Consider the following 17,162-nt stretch of genomic DNA (forward strand, 5'->3'; position numbering starts at 1 on the left):
GTCTCCCTAGATGTGCTCAGAGGCTCACCTGGTCTTGGGGACTCTGCATGATAATATCCTGTCACCGCAAGGCAGAGCTGGCTCAGACTTTTCTCTTGGACAAACAGTTCCAGTGCATTAACCATTTTCTTTCGCCACTGCCCTCAAATCAGGGCAGGAGCAAGTGCTCTACTTAGTATTGCTTTCTCTTGTACTGGAAGAACTATAGCCCCTCCTGTTTTGGGGTCCCTGTCTTTACTGTCCTCCTTGCTCATTTAGATCCCTTCTGTTCAAAACAAAGAATAAGTGGGAAAAACAAAAGCCTCTGATTTTGTATATTTCTAGTTTAGGGAAAGTTTATTTTTGAAATAAAATTTGTTCAACATAATTTTAAAAAGCTCTATGGACCAAGGTGTTCCCGTGGGGTGAAGGCTTTCTCCTGGGTAACCTGCTTCTCTATGACAGCAGATTCAGTGTCTTGGGACAGTTGCATTCCGTTTATCCTATCAGCCAGCCAAAGCCAACGCTAGCACACCAGGTCCATATAAAGAGTGCTCAGGTCAAGTTGTTAGCTGCTAGCAGTGTGCCCATCTCAACCTGGTTACTACCTTCTTTAGGTTTTAACTACTGAACTACCTCCTTCTTGTTGGCTTGGCACACTTCTAGGGTGTGTACAGAGAAAGTAAGAAAGGAAAGGGTCACATTTTATTAGGTGGGAACTTTGTGCAGTGTCTTCTGAGTAAAACGAGAAGGCCTTTGGACCAGCCCATTCTTGATAGTTTCTGAACTTTTTTTTCTTCTTTGAGCAATGTATACACTAGTGGGATTTTTATCCAGTTGAGAACCTTCTTCTTACTGGAAGGGTCTGGAAATTTGGAAGCAAAGAAGCCTTAGTATGAGGATAACGGTACTGTTGTATTAAAAAATGTTTTCCAAAAAGACGTTTACCATGTTGAGAAGCAAAATATTCACACATTTAAGCTTTAAGGAAGCCTCTGGCTGAAGAGGGCAGCTGCGCTAGGTCTAGCAATTAGTTGTATTGGCTGGTTTATTTAAATACTTTTACTGACAGAGTGAAGAATATCACTGTTGATCACGTCCTCGAAACCAAATTACTTATTATCTATTCTTTTCCATGCTCTCTTCTTCCTCCCTTCCTACCAGATATTCTGAAAAGTGGACTGAACCTTTCAGATATTTATAACAGCATAGTTTAAAAATCATTCAAACAGTAATCTTCAACATGAGCTGGAGAACATGCACAAATACTGTTGCCTAATTTTGTACCTGTGATAAAACTCAGGCTAAAATCTATCAAATAAGAGAAAGCTCCTCAGATGAAAACTTATATCCATATTAAATTCTAGCCAGCATAAAATAGATGCAGCTACACACAGTTTAGTAATAAGGAAATTCCTATGAAAAATCCACAAGCAGGAATAGGCAGAGATAAAGAGCTCAACTGATCAAAGTGCTTATCTCTTTATCCTTGCCATTTGCACATGAGCCACGGGAACCACCATTTTTGGGAGGAATCCCAGTCGAAAAACACTGCACTTGGGCACACCCACGAACAGCAATACTTTGAGATACAAGAATTGTACATTTTATATACTTCAAGGGAATCTCTTGTCCCTTTTAAGCCAACAGGTTTTATGTTGCAGTATTTGCTTGTTGAGAAGGCCACCATAACAATTGGGCACTTGAGGCTCAAAGGTAGTAGCAAATAAGAGACATCCTTAAAAAAGTCCCAGTTGTCCAAGGCTTATTGGCATTTCTAACCAAACACACACACACACACACACACACACACACACACACACACACACACACACACACAAAACGGGTGAACACATCCATGACCCAAGCAAGGGAAATTCTACTTGAATCTCTTTACTTCTGGACATTTTCTAACTGGCTATGGGCATTAGCCTGGGTTGTGACAAGAAACAAACATGTGTGTGCATGTTCTGAGCCTGGTTCACTGGCTGACATGACCTCTTGACAGCTAGGTAATTCACTCCCAAGGACCATCTGACCTTTTACTTGACATTAAATTAAACAGACTAAACATTGATTTTTGTACAGATGAATTCTACTCTCTCTAAAAGTGTAACTTTTAAAAGTTGTCAAAACACAAATGCATATTAATTTTCACAAAACTAGGTACATTTAGTCTATACAATACACTCTCCAAAAGCCAGAGTTTCCATAATTATTGGTGGGATCTTAACGAAGTTTTTCAATCCTTTTGGAATCTAATCACTTGGAAAAGGGCAACAGCGCAATACAGAGAACGCTAAGAAGACCAAAATCTTTGCAAACAAATGTTCATTATTCTAGTTCAAACTTTCACAAACATACTGTACAGAGTCTTGTATGTTATAAAACAAAGGAAAGCATCTGTCTATTCAGTTTAACACAACACCAAAATAAAGCAATTATGTCTTTGGGGAATTCAAAGATACAAAAAAAAAAATCCAAAAAACGGTTATTATTAATTCCTCAGCTTTTTACCGTAAACATTTGTCATTTAACAGACATAGTGTTTGATATAGTTTCTTTTGTACTGCAAATACTTTTGGTCTTTCCTCACTGTAGAACAAATGAAGAATCAAACGAACCCAGAGCATCCCCAGAAGGAGGTGAAAAGATAAAGCTTCTAGAAATACCTAGCTTATCTTTACAAATCTATTTCTGAAATTTTCAAAAATAAAAAAATACTGAGTCCCTAATGAATCATGGTCATTTTTGGAAAAAAAAATAAATACTGTGAGGTACAATAAACCGTACAAGAAATAATAACAGAAACATATCAACAGTTTCCTTTGGCAAATTTAACGGAAGTGAATGCAGATGTGAACACAGAAAAAAAATTATTAAACATGGAAAATGGAAATATGAAAAGTTGAAAGAAAAGGATATTTCTAAGTTTTAGACTGATGGGAGAAATGTTTGAGGCCATTAAATGCAGAAAAGAAATACATTCTCTTTACATTATGTACTGTCTGGTAAAATATTACTTCTTTATCGATCCCCCTCCTTATAAAAAAGAAAAAAGGAAAAAAGACAACAAACTGTCTGCAGCGCACACCCTTACAGTCCTGGCAGCAGACTGACCTTGAGTAAATAGCGTCATTTAGTCAGCATGTTGTGGTAGCTGAGGCTGCTGATGTGGTTAACCAGCTCCGGCAACATGTGTAAACATCAGAAACAAAACAAAACAAAAAAGGTTTGGAGCAAAGTCTCCCCCCTCATGCCTGCTCTCACTCTCAATTGCTTGGTTTCATTCTTCTCTGACAAATTTGTGTGGAGAAACACAAAACACTACACGGTGAGATCCTATCTTACCCCCTCCTCGGTCATTCAGAAAGGGGTGCTGTTCAATTCAAGTTCAGCACGTGTTTTCAGAGCGCCCAAGCACAGCTGCTGGCTGCCGGGAAGCTGCATTTGATTTTGTCTATTAAGCAGTCCTGAATTGCAGCGCTACCGCGGCCTTTGCAACAAATGAGACAGCCACACAACAGGCCAGCCCGGTTTAGACTTTTTCTCTCCTTTCAAAGGATAGGGTTAGGGCCTTGGAAATGAGTGTTCAACTCTTATTGTATTAAGCTTTGTTCTATAGTGGGTAATATGGGCTTTTGTATCTGAAATATTATCCTGTCTCTAAGGCAGAAATGCCCTGGCTGTTTCACACCACATAATTTTGTTTTCCTTTCATGTAACTTAACATATAAGCAAGAAGGATGCAATGTTGATTCTAATAGCATTCAGCACTTGAAAGAATCACCAAAGTGTTGTGTCTTGTTTTAATTTTTTTTTTTAAAGCAGTTTTCTGGTGGCCAACAAATTGGCCGGTGGTTATTGTGAGTGACTAATTGTATTTTCTTTTCTTGAGACTTGTGCAAAGTTGGCAGTTTTGTGTTAACACTATTACTTTTTGTTTGACATTTGTGCCCTATACTGACCAGACCATTTTTATACAAGTGGATTTTTTTTTTCTTTTTAAGAAAGACACTTACTGAAGTATGGCAATAGTTTAAGGATAAAAAAGAAGCATGGATATTACACATCCCCTTGTAGTGTATGAAAAAAGTGCATGACTGGATTTATGTACTAGTACAGGACATTTAAAAATCAGATCTGTGCCGTAAAGCATGCCAGCACCTCTTTATCACTATATCTAACAGGTAGTAAAAACAAGACCATGTTTTCTTTTTTTAAAAAAAATGTGCATTAATGCTAACATAATGAATAGAGCTAGCCAGCAAACTATTTTTTTTTTTTGTATATCTAACAGCTGGATGTAATTTTCAAAATGAAACAAGAGTTAAACAACCATCAATACAATTGTTTTACAGTATTGGCCTCTCAAGGCTAAATATGTACAGGTGAATCTGCCATGCTTTCATTGAAATTCTCTCAAAACCTTAAAGTTCACAAAAGACAACTAGGAGAAGTTCCTTTTTGTTTCTTTTTTCTTTTTTTTCCCTTTTATTTATTTAATTTTTTTTTTTTTTTTTTTTTTTTTTTTTTTGCAGGCAACAGTCATGGGTACAACAAAATGTCTCTTTGGAGAAGACCAAGAATTATTCTATCAAAATTGGGGCTAGTTGCGTGTGTGTGTGTGTGTGTGTGTGTGTGTGTGTGTGTGTACGCGCTCGTGTGTTTAACAGGGTACTTACTGTTTTTACCCCAAATTAAGATCCCACCCCACCTCAAAAACTACAAAGGAAAAAGAAAAAAATTCAAAAGCACCTAGTGTTTATCGTTTTTATCTAAAGAAAACAAAGTATGTGTGTGTGCATGTGCATAGACATAGAGGCACACATATGTACACACACATACACACCCTGGCACACGGAAACACACACCGACTATGGCAGTTCAAACATGTAGGCCGTCTGGTGAGAGCTGGCATTTGTAGTGTCCGTTCTGGGACTAATCTATTGAAGTGAAGGGAATGTTTTTGTGGAGATTAGGGTTCTGACTGTGCCGATTTCGGCTTCGCACGGAAGAAAACATCATATTGCAACCAGGGACTTTGCACTTGTGCATTTCTCGCAAATGCACAGTTTTATAGTGCACCCTCAGGGTCCCCTTGTTGCTGTACATTTTGTGGCAAATGTTGCACATGATCCCACCATTGCTCCCAGACAGACTGCTGAACATGAGAGATCCTGAAACTTCAGCCCCGAGGCTGCCAGGAAGGGCAGGGGCCTCAGCCTTGTGTGTGGATTCCCCACTGTCACTCGCCCCATCAATGTCATCAAGAAGAATCCCCTCGTCACTGCCTGCGTCGGACTCTCTGGAGGAATGGATGCTGCTGCTAGACTGGAGGCTGGAAGTGGTGCTCAGGTCAAGGACCATGTAGTCGTCTGCCATGCCTCTCCCATACCCATTTAGGTGGGAGTCTTCTGTCCCTGCGGGAGAGGAGGCATCTTCCCTGACATCGAGCCCCATTGGGTGCTGGGCACCATAGATCTTCACCAAAAATTCATCCCGGAGGTCCTTGCTAAGGGAGGGCTGCGATGAGTCCAGGCCCATGTCATCGAGTTCTTTGGTCAACAATTTACGATGCAGGTTTATGTTGGCACTGTGTCTAGGAAAACAAGAGGGAAGCAGGGAGGTGCACAGGGAGTGGGGCAGGGTGAGAAAAAGTAGAGCATTTTAAAATGGATTCAGCTTTCATTAGGCATCAAACAAGCACATTTATTCCTAATTAAGCCATTATAAAAAGCAAGCATTTCCCTATATCCTCGGGCTCTGGGAGTACATGGTGGTGGTGGGAGGTAAAACCAGGGAACTTTCCATTAACCTTGATTTTTATAAGAGTAAAATTCTTCAATGATAGGATGAATGTAAACCCATGCACTTTTCTCAATGATTGTCCTCTTAAGTGTTGCTATGTGGCAGCAATAGCTGCAGCTCTCATAGCAGTTTATAACTGGATGGGATAAAGCAATGGAAACTTTCTGTTCTTCTGAATAGAATAGTCTAAATTTACCTAAGATCAGATCAGAACAGAATAACAAACTCTTCTGTTATATAGCAAACACTGTGTAATTTTTTTAAATGTAAATTGTTTAGACAATATAGGTTTAAATTTTTTAATGACACTTTTCTCCTCACTCTCCTACATTTCAAGTTTGAAGTAAGATAAACATTGTCTTAGCAGATTAATAATTTCAAATAGAGTTAAAAGATTGTCTGTAGTAGCATATTTCTCTTTTTCTTACAGCATGTTCTGGAGTCCCAGTTAAATCTAATAGCAAAATATATTTACTTTTCAAAACTTGCTACATTTTAATATTGAAATATTTCTATCAGATAATCCTACTTTAAAATCTGTCTTTAAAACAAAAGCTAATAAATTTTTTGAAAATATATCCCACCCATCCTTAATAAATGCATTATTAGACAACAGAAAAAATCAAAAATGATAAAATAAAAACACAGTTTTAAGTACAAAAAATATCAAGCACTATGACATAAGGTCCTTCTGTTTTGTAAATAGAACCCATACTGTGACAAGCAAAACTTTTACTGCATTCACTGAGTGTTCTGCTTGTGTAAAACCAACAACAACAACAGAAAAAAAAAAAAAGGGTAATATATGTCCCTGAGTATCTACAGGGACCACATGACTTACACAAGCCTAATGTTATTATTTATCTGAAAACATTGCCTGCGTATTTACATCCCCCACTGATTATTAAAGTGCCCTTGGGCATATACCTCTCTCCACCTACAAAGGCTCAGATATTTGCCAAGTACCTAAATTGAAAGCTACCTTTCCAAAAATAGGCTGACAAATAAGCAGGACAGTAAAGCTTCTCAGCATTTGTGGAAGCTCCATATCTTGGAGAACTGTGATAATAGAAATGACATAAATGGTCAGCATAAAGTTAAACAGATTTCCTATCTATAGTAGCCTCCTGGTTATAATTAAAAGGGATGGAAGACCAAAATGAGTCACTCCATATGGTGTAAAGCATGGCTAATATTTCTGAGACATGGGTGAGAGGTATGTGCCTCAGAGACAAGGAAGATGGGAGAGCTTCCCCAGCTTTCCACACAAGACAATCATCATAGCACTCTGGGTTTAAGGGGCAAAGGTGGCATCCCTCTCCACACTGCACTTGGGAAGGCTGAGCTTACCTTGTGACAATAAGATCAGCTTTCTAATCTTTTGCTAAATCGATCACAAAAGAAAGCAAGAATGAGAGACAGAGAGAGAAAAAGAGAGAGAAAGGGAGAAAGAGAGAGAAAACAAATTCACATTCTAGACATCTGGTTAAAAAAACTTAAACAATAAAATAGGGATTTAAACTGTTCTGATCACAAAATTATTTTCTGTCATAAGCGATCATCTCATATGATGTCTTGATGATTTTCAGATCAGCTGCATAATCCAAAAATCATAAATCAAATGAAGATAAACCAAATTCATAGCATTACCATCCATAAATGAGCTCCAAACAGATGCATGCTGTGTGTGGATATATGAATGATAAACAGAAGTTGTCCCCATGGTCCCTGTTTTGACAGTCAGTCCCTGCCTCCTTGATGTCAGTTGTCAGATGACTCCAAGTGCAGGTTGCTAAGCAGAGTGCAGGAAATGCCTACTGTGAAGTCTTAACTATGACATGTGAGGACAGCACTACTAAGGTTATAACAAGGATGTGGAAATAGTGTGCACTATTACTCTGTTGGTAAAACAATCTGCCAACGGTAAGCTGCTCATGAAATCCAACCCTCAATTCATTATTTTTAACACCCACACCCCCTTTCTTAGTTTCACAAACACATGTTTGACTATAATCTAGAACTCAGTGTTGCTTCTCTCGCATCTATAGCTACCACTTCCAAGGTTCACTGCTGAAAAAACATCAGCCAGACACACAGGAGTCACATCAAGACACACTGAATAAGGAAGAATAAATTAACACTGACAAGAGGACACCCTGATCACCCAGATGGACACCTCTCTCCTAAGGAAACTTGTGAAATTACACATCTCCACTGATGTGTTACCAGGAAGAAATTTTCTCTTCATTTCTCACTTACAGCAGTATAAGTCTGTAATCTAATTAGAGGATGTACCAGCCTCAATTATCTGTCAACCAAACGATGTGCAGAAATGTGGAGACCAGCTCTGGCACTCTGCTCAACAGTGTCCCTTTTCCGCTGTCAGCAGTACTGTTGGCCTTTGCTAATATAATTACATTGACTTTTATTCAATTAAGTGCCATCCCTTGCTTTTTAAAAAAAGCTACGTTATCAATTGATTCAGGTGTAATGCAATAATAAAGATGAACTCATGGCAGTGCATTAGCTCTGCTGTTCATAACTTCAGTGCACGGGTTCATTCATGGTAGTCGATTTCCATTATGCAACCACAGTTCAACAAAATTGATTCTTTTATGTTCATTTCTTAATCTATTTCATTTTTGTTTAATAATCTTCCTAAATGCCATATGCAAAACACTTCAAGTGAGGATGATAATAGACTATGGAAAGCCTGCTGGTTTCCCCTCATGACAGTGGGCTTAGGAGATTTTCTAACACATTCATACAGTGTTGGTGGGTTGGAAAGAAGGGAAGCCAGAGGAGAAACAAAGACAGAAATTCTCTACCAATCCAGTTCCTCAAGAGGTTGGAGTTCAGTCCCCACAGAATGGACAAAAGGAAGCACTTGGGTTTAACAGAGACCTATTGTTGTACCCTCCAATCAGTCAAGTCAGACCATTAACTGTCATAAAATACTATACTCACGAGACAGAAGGACCTAGGGTTAATAGCAATTTGAGGAACATTATAAGTTTAATTGGATCAGCAAAACTGAAGAGGTAAAAAAAAAAAAATAGAAAGATGAAAGAGACACAGAAAGAATTCTCACCTACTGACAGATATAGAGAGAAGAGGTGTTTAAAGTGGGAAGGCTAGCATATGCTGGAAATAAGGACCCCAGAATAGAGTACATGAAATATTCCATTTGGAATTCTCCAGGAATACAGATGGGTCTTCTAGAGAGAAAGAATCTAGTGTTTTGAAAAATTATCTTCAGAAAAGGAATACTAATAATTAACCAAACTTTAGAACCTCAATGTCTTATATTTTTATAGATCATAAACAGTATGAATGAAAGCTGTTTAGTAGACTTGTTCTAAACTAGATAAATGAGACAGAAATGTGAAGGCAGTCTTCTTAAAGAAAAGAAGAAAGAAAAAGACTAGACAGAGAAAATAAGTTCATAGCTAAACAGGTGAGATTTAACATAGTGGTCTAAAATTTAGCTCCAAAGAGGATACTTTCAAAATGACAGAGTGTGTCTTACAGATTAAGGAGAACACTTTGCACACCAGAGGTAATTCAAAGTACATTTACTTGACTTTGATCAGTAAAGTACACTGAGACTTAAAGAAGCCTTTCCCAAAATATGTTGCAGAAGACAACACTATCATGATAGGAGCATTTTAATGGTTTCTTTGTAAAAAGAAATTGCAGACACAACAAAAATTAAAATATCCCAAAGTGGGGGATGCTACAAACTTACAGCACAAAAATCCCCTCTAATTTGGACAATACTCAGAGTTCAAATATCTCCTTTGAACTTCAGTATTGTTTTTATATCATAAATTTGTTAAACGTATTAAAACTAAAATTATAAAAACTCATAAAGTATTAAAGCCATGCAAAGTTTTTTTTAATTATATGGAATGGTGAGGGACAAAGTCTATAAATGGACCAAAGTGAATCAAGTAACCAAGTAATTATAGAAGATAGGAGAATATCAGGTGCAACAGTGAAAGTAAGTGTCCTTCAGAGAAGGAAGCCAAGTCCTCCTTTAGACTCCTTTCTTGTGTTTCCTTCCCTCACTTGTTAAAATGCCAAGTGTGAGCTAATTCAATATTTATAAACAATAAAAATTAAAAAGCGAAACATGAATATTTTTGCATATGCATGCAAGTGTGCATATGGAAACCAGAGAACTGTTGGATGTCCTCTTATTGCTCATCTCCTTAGTTTGAAACCAGAGAACTGTTGGGTGTCCTCTTATTGCTCATTTCCTTAGTTCCTAGGGACTTTTGAATCCCAATCCCCTGTGGACTAGGGTTACAGATGTGCATGGCCATACTTTTGGGGAATCAAATTTAACTGTTTCCGGCCCAGGAAGCCTTCATGATCAAGTGGCAAGTGCTCTTAACCACTGGGCCATCTCCCCAGTTCAAAACACAATTATTTAAAGAAAAGTGTTTTTGAGATTTTAAATTTGGCTTGGAGATACAGGGAAATAATTGCTTTTAGTTTTGTTTGTTCGTTTTTAAGGAAACATCCCAGACTGTGACAGCAAGAAACTGAATTCACCAATTCCCAATTCAAGCTATTATGTTACATAAAATGCCCAGCACTTGACTTAATTCTTAATTAGTTTTGAGCCACTACAAATTTAATGAATTAATATCGAACACAACTCCTTGGGCAAAAAGGAATTGAGGCTATACTTCTTTGGATTTGGTTTTGCCTTTGCTTTCTTGCTATGCTGTCATTCACCACAAAAATATAACCAAAGTTCTTAAAAATATTGTTTAGAATGATCACACCAGCAGATGCCGGTTATGCATATGTAGGTACATGTATACTAATCCCTCAGCACTCTCCAGGGATTGTTCCAACCCAACATCCAATTCAAAGATTCTCAAATCCTCTCTGTAAAATTATATAGTGTTTTCAGAAGACAAGCACACGTCCTCCTTCATCCTTTAAGTCATCTCTAGATCACATATAGTATATATATAGCACAAATGCTGTTCGAATAGTTGCATTGTGTTTTATAGGAGATAACATTAAAAAGGAGCCTGTACATATTCAGTTCATTCTCAATGTCTTTGAATATTTTCTGTCTGTGTTTGTCTGAATCCTTGTGCAGGGAATCTGTGGCCATAGAGGGTCACCTGTATGTACATGAGAAGAAGGAAAAGTATTTGATATCCAATCTCCATTAGTCTAGATCCCAGGTGTGTGTAGGAGTCATTTAGTTAGCAATACTCCTAAACTGCTACTCAAATCCTCGGAAATGAAAAATTGAACCTTTTCTCCTCATTAGTTTTATTCTTATCTGGATTGCTGCCTTAATATTGCCCGCGGTACTCCTCTCCATATGTCAGCATTGCTATTTATTAATGGTAGCATGCTTATAGCTATGGAAATTAAATGACATTTTTGACACTACTAAGTTTTTCAATAGGCTGTTAATTAAATATTCTCTACAAAAGATCTAAGTACCATCCTTGGCTGAGGAAGAAAACCCAATGCAAAATTCTAGTGGATAATTCTCAAAAATCCAAAAAAAGTAAAGAAGTATATATTAAATGTTAGAAATAAAAGCTAAGCAAATTCTTCAAACAGAAAAAATATGAAATTCAGTCATTGAAAATTCTTTCAATATAAAACAAATCAACCATACTGGTCACGCAGACAGTTTGCTCTACATTCAAATTATTCACTTGAAGATAAGCTCCCACCAAAGTCTTTAGGGGTTTAGCTAATTTACTGCACAGATACAGCACGTCTGTTGTAATAACAGGTAGGATGTATTGGGGTCGACCATTTATCAGAATTAGACTTCTTTTCTCAATTCACAGTGAATTATGCTGCCTACACGACTCCCCTCTCTCAGAGCCTGCCATCCCCTTACGGCCCCTAATGTGGCAGGGAAACAAAATTGACAGTCTCATCTTGTCAACAAGGGGCGATTCTCTTGAGAAGCCATTTAACTTTGCAGAGGAAGCAATGTATTAATGTGCTTGTCCCAGGAATGTTAATCATCTCCAAGCCTCCGATCTAACTTTGACGTGAACGAAATCACCAAATTTGTTTACTAAATGAATCGTAATATGCTAATAAGAAAGCATGACATATATGGAAAAGCCAAACAGATGGTTTGTTTACCCCACTTTGCAACTTTATAAATGTTGTAACTCTGAAGATGTTAGTGAGAATTATTGGTTTGTTGGCAGAGGCAAACATGTCTTTCGCATACTAAATTTGGCACTACAGTTAGAAAACAATTTGTCATTGCTGTGGAATGCATAAAAATGTTAACATAGTGATGGCATTTGGCAAGGCAGATGGGTAGATGGAAAAGTGTATACTGGATGCTCAGGTTAATTTTAGAATTGATAGCCAACAGTCTTGCTCTCTAACAATTTCACTTTTGAGTTGTATCTGACACATGGAGACTTCTCAAGGGTCCTGATTATGCAATAGGTACCTGTTGCACTATAATGCAAGACGAGTGCTACACTGTGAATAGGTTTATGTTTTCACAGCATTCAGAAATGTTCTCCATCAGGCAGCCTGGATGGTGATCAGGTTACAACCATTGTTGTGTAAGAAAAAGCAAAGCCATGCATTTTAGAATCTTTAAAGGATTCACTGAGAAGATATGTGAGTTATAATTTCAAGTTTTATATCTACCCAGGTTGAACAAACCCTCAAATCTTTAATTTCTTATTTTGTTGTCTTAGCATATTAGAAGTTTACCCATAGACTTATAGTTTAGAAGATGTATTTTCAAGTAAGTTTTTCTCTTCACACTTAGACAATCTGTCTTCCATTTTAAAAGTAAGTCTTCTTTCTAATATGGGCAATATGGAGCATCAAATTCTTTGTGAAATCATTTTTAAAAGAAAGTATTTTCTGAGAAGAAACATTCAAAAGTGTTTTTTTAAAATCACTAAAATAGAGAGTTCATGATCTTCCTAAAAGATGACATTAGCAATGAAAATCAGTTCTCCATGGAAAGGCAGCACTAAAGGGTAACTAGTATTACTTTGCTATGGCCTTATCTTGAATTCTATGTAGAAAATGAAACTATTAAATATACCTGTACAAAGACATGAGTTTAATCTAGCTTATGCTTTTTTTTCTTTTGCCTTTTTCAAGATAGGGTCTTGCTATTGCCCTTGAATTCTCTATGTAGTCCCAGGCTGGCCTTGAGCTCACAGCAATTCTCCTACCTCTGCCCCCAGGATGCTAAGGTTAAATGTATGTGCCAGCATACCCAAAAAAATCTGGCTTTAATTGGAGGGGGAGTGTGGGGAATTCTAAGTTATACTATCAAGTGATATCAAAATAACCAGTTGAGGGCTGGAGAGATGGCTTAGCGGTTAAGCGCTTGCCTGTGAAGCCTAAGGACTCCGGTTCGAGGCTCGGTTCCCCAGGTCCCACGTTAGCCAGATGCACAAGGGGGCGCACGCGTCTGGAGTTCGTTTGCAGAGGCTGGAAGCCCTGGCGCGCCCATTCTCTCTCTCTCCCTCTATCTGTCTTTCTCTCTGTGTCTGTTGCTTTCAAATAAATTAAGAAAAAAAATATTCAAAATAACCAGTTGAAACACAAAAACTTCAGTTAATCAACCTGCAATGTACCTGTGCTACTCAACTTTTAGAAACATTCAGATGTTCCTTTGTGGAGTTCATATTCCTTTGCATTCACACAGGCATGGTTGGAAGTGCAGATTTTTGTAGTAAAGGGGTACTTATTGCATTCAGTGTCACTAACCACTCCCAACATCCTAGTCTTCCTTATGCAATTGACACTGATACTACCACTAATCTTGTGAGATTTGCTGGTGCACAATACTGAACCTTTTACCCATTGGCAGAAGAAAAATGAGAGAGAAGAGTGTTCTAAAAAAACCATTGAGTTCTTCTTGTTACCATAGATCATGTTGGGGCAACAAATATTAACACTGTCCCAGCCTGGTGCTTATATCTCATTTGAAACATCTCCTCATTCCTGACCAACAAAGAAAATTTCAATAAAGTACTTTTACTGGTTTAACAACGGTGAGCTCCTGGGATTGTCAAAGTGCTAAGCCTTTTCCAAGGAGAGAAGAAATCAGCAGCTCAAATATAATTAACCTTCCATTCTCAATGCAAACTGCCACGCACAGGAGCTCTGTGGTCTATTAGTGAAGTTATAATGGCCAACAGGCAGAAGCAAAATTGGTCAAAAAGTTGGCTGCTGCTGTCATATTTTTGGAATTATGATTAATGGTACTAATAATGTGGATGATTACTGATATGTGTATCTCCAGCAGTTTATCATATTGCTCTGGCTGCCTACGTCCACAATAAACAGGATGCTATCATTTACCTCTTTATTGAAGGCAATCTTTCTCTTGAAGGAGCGTATTCTAATTACTTTGTAATGTTTTATGTCTTAAACATTTTGCAGCTCTGGACTTTGCCAACTGCTTCATGTCTACTATTGATTAATTACTGAAGGTTTAATCAAAATTTAGAACCTAATGTAGTCATTTATGAGCACACCACAGTGCCAAAGTAGTTAGGCTCTGCTCCCAAGTTTGGAGAATGTTGGGTTCAAAATCAAATCCCAGCCAGGCATGAGGATCCAAGAATTTCACCTTGGGTGCTCTGAGGTTGCCAATTCCATCTCTGCTGATGAATGGAAGGTAATCTAGCTATGAAGTAAACAGCATTTTCATGTCCCCTCTCACCACTGGACTCTCTCTCTCCTTCCCCAATTCCCTTGCCCACAAGGCTCCATCATGGTTGCTTCTTAGAAAAGAAGGTGTTCATGAATATCCATCATGAGAACATAGTTTTTGAGTGGTTAAACAAGTGGAAAACAATTTGTTGGGACAAATACATAAGATTTTTTTAATATGGAATTTTTAATGGTACTGTCATACAACCATTCGCCATTGAAGTTAAGTGTTTTTTTAATACCATTACTGAACTGCTGAAATGGATGTTAATATAGCTTGGAGTGCTAATGTCATGTCCTGGTAATAAAAAAGACAGACTGCTGAATGAAATAATTTCAAGTAAAAAAATAGAACAAAAGTGCTCTCTCTCTCTCTCTTGCTCTCCACTTTTATTGAATTGGGACTGACTGAGCCAATTGCTTTAGAAGTCTGTAAAACACAATTACTAGTGAGCGTAGTGACCCACCAGTGCCCCCTCAGTGACAGAGCACACGAAAAAGACAGCAGAGTTATGGTGACTTCTTTCTGCTGGCCATCCCATCTCAGAGGCTTCTTTGAAATCTCACCAATGTCCATATTGGTCACATCTTACAAAATCTTGGTATTTCCATCAATGTTATAAAGTAACTTCATATATTACTTCCAAAGATAAAAAAAATCTTCTGACAATTAAGGATGATCTGTTTTTGATATTCTTATTCATGTGGGTTTTTATATGTAAACATGCATATGCATTATGTGGGTGCATTTAAGTGAAAATGTTAGCATAATTGTTGACTGGCTGGTCATGATTCAGAGTTTTAATATGCAAGAGAAAACCGAGGTACCACATACGTATATGTTCAGGTAGAATCACTTGGTATTTCTTTTTTTTTCCTTCCCCTTTCCCAAAATAAAATTACAATTAGAGCAGACAAGAAAAAGAATTAAGCTGGAAGTGAAAAACATTTTCCTCACTAGTTAATAAAAGAAGCAATAAACTCCATAAAGTAGTTGAGTTAAGATCACTAACACTTCAGGCAGAACAGCTTTTTACCAAGAATTTACAACTACCATTTTCATTCAAGACACTTGCATTAGGATATAAAATGTAGGTATTCTTAAAGAGTGCAGTTGTATATGAAATAACTAAAGAAAAACTGTCAGTTCCTAAAAAGTACTCTTCCTTCCTCTGGCTTAGTTCTCCTGCCTCTCTCACACATACATACATCTTGGCACTTAAGAATCAAAGTCAAAGAATCTCTCTCTTTTTCAATGACATTGTAATTTTCTGGCAAGAGAAAACTTCTGTATTAATCTATTTGAAATTCCTAAGAGTCTTATGGCAAGAACATTAAATTATTTTTGAATAGTCTTTAGAAAACAGAAAAAAACAAAATGCTTTCCAGCTCAACTTCCAGTAGGAAAATTAAATAGAAAAGTCATCCCTCAGGAAAGATCAAATGAATAATACTTATAGCTGGAGTGTTGGTAAGAGCCTTTCACCTAGGAGTGAAGGGATCTTGCCAATGTTGCACAGGTGAATGTTAATGTATGTGTGTCATCTTATATGCTCTTCCTGGTGGAAAATGGTTTATGCATTCTGAAAAGATTGTCTGCAAAAATAAGTAACTCAAATGAGATTATATATAGAAAAGACTCATAGCTGTAACATCTATTAGAGGGTCCGTCAGATTTTGGTGAGGTAGATAAAGGTAGAAATCAGAAAAATGATCCTTCCCAAGTGGTTCCATTATGAAATACACAACCTGAATGCTAATTATGTGCCCTCTTTTCTATCTGATACTTTGCCAGAATTTTCAAGATCATACTAGTGAGAAGAGTAGCATGATACTTTCTAGGAAATAATAATAGCATGAATAAATCTATTTTAAGAATTATTTTAGTGCAGTGGGGTTATATAGTCAAAAGGGACTTAATATTAACTTCTCTCAATAGGAACTTGTAAAAAAAAATCTGTCTGCATCATGCAAAGGAAATTGTTCAACAGCCATTATGCTCTGCTGTCTATGTGGTACACAGCACAGAAGATAGAAGTGGTTGGTGTAGTTCTTGTACAAGAGAAGTGAAAGGTCAGTCGAGGCTTAAATGAGCTTGTCTTGCATCCAGCTGGGCCAGCAGGAGGTCATTAGGAAGAGCCAGGCTCACTTTAGGCTTGACAGAGTCTCTCCCCATGATACAAGGAGACCATTTTGCTCATTGCTCTTCTCCCAGTATATAAAAAGAACCTCAGGGACAAGAATGACACCAAAGTTTATCTTACTACTAAAGTTTTGCTTGAGGAGGGAGAGCACAACTAGCAAGTACTCAGAAGGGAATTTATTTTGTTTGTTTGTCTTTGATGAAAAGAAATGGAGATAAATACAAAAGGCCTATTGATTTTCTGGCGCTATTGTTAAACCAAATAGAGTAACAGTGTGTGTGAGGTGTGGGGGAGAATCTCTTAACATTTAAAAGCCAGAGGACCTGCAGGACTTTACTTAATTAAAACAAAACACAAAAAAAATTTTTTTAATAGAGAGTTTAGTTTGAAAACAATATAGAAGATAAATCAGTTCATCCCTTAAAATGTTCTCTTGCACTTGGAGAGGATTAGCACACTGTATTTGACAGTTAATTATACTAGGGCAAATATACTAATAGTAACCTTGAATTGGTGCTAAGT

The 17,162-nt window shown here is 37.4% G+C and overlaps 1 protein-coding gene across 7 annotated transcripts in view; it reads right to left on the bottom strand.

Moving 5' to 3' along the window:
* Window positions 1-4,512: 4,512 nt before the first annotated feature.
* Window positions 4,513-17,162, bottom strand: part of Bnc2 (basonuclin 2) — a 454,280-nt gene continuing 441,630 nt past the window's right edge. For 6 of the 7 annotated variants that reach the window (XM_045142143.1, XM_045142145.1, XM_004658432.2 and 3 more), the window contains one exon: window positions 4,513-5,581. In XM_045142143.1, the coding sequence (XP_044998078.1) occupies window positions 4,921-5,581 (661 nt within the window). In that variant the 3' untranslated portion in view covers window positions 4,513-4,920. The remainder of the gene's footprint in view (window positions 5,582-17,162) is intronic. The other variant, XM_045142146.1, reaches the window with a different exon arrangement.

This window comes from Jaculus jaculus, chromosome 1, assembly GCF_020740685.1.
Source record: "Jaculus jaculus isolate mJacJac1 chromosome 1, mJacJac1.mat.Y.cur, whole genome shotgun sequence".
Lineage (NCBI taxonomy): Eukaryota > Metazoa > Chordata > Mammalia > Rodentia > Dipodidae > Jaculus > Jaculus jaculus.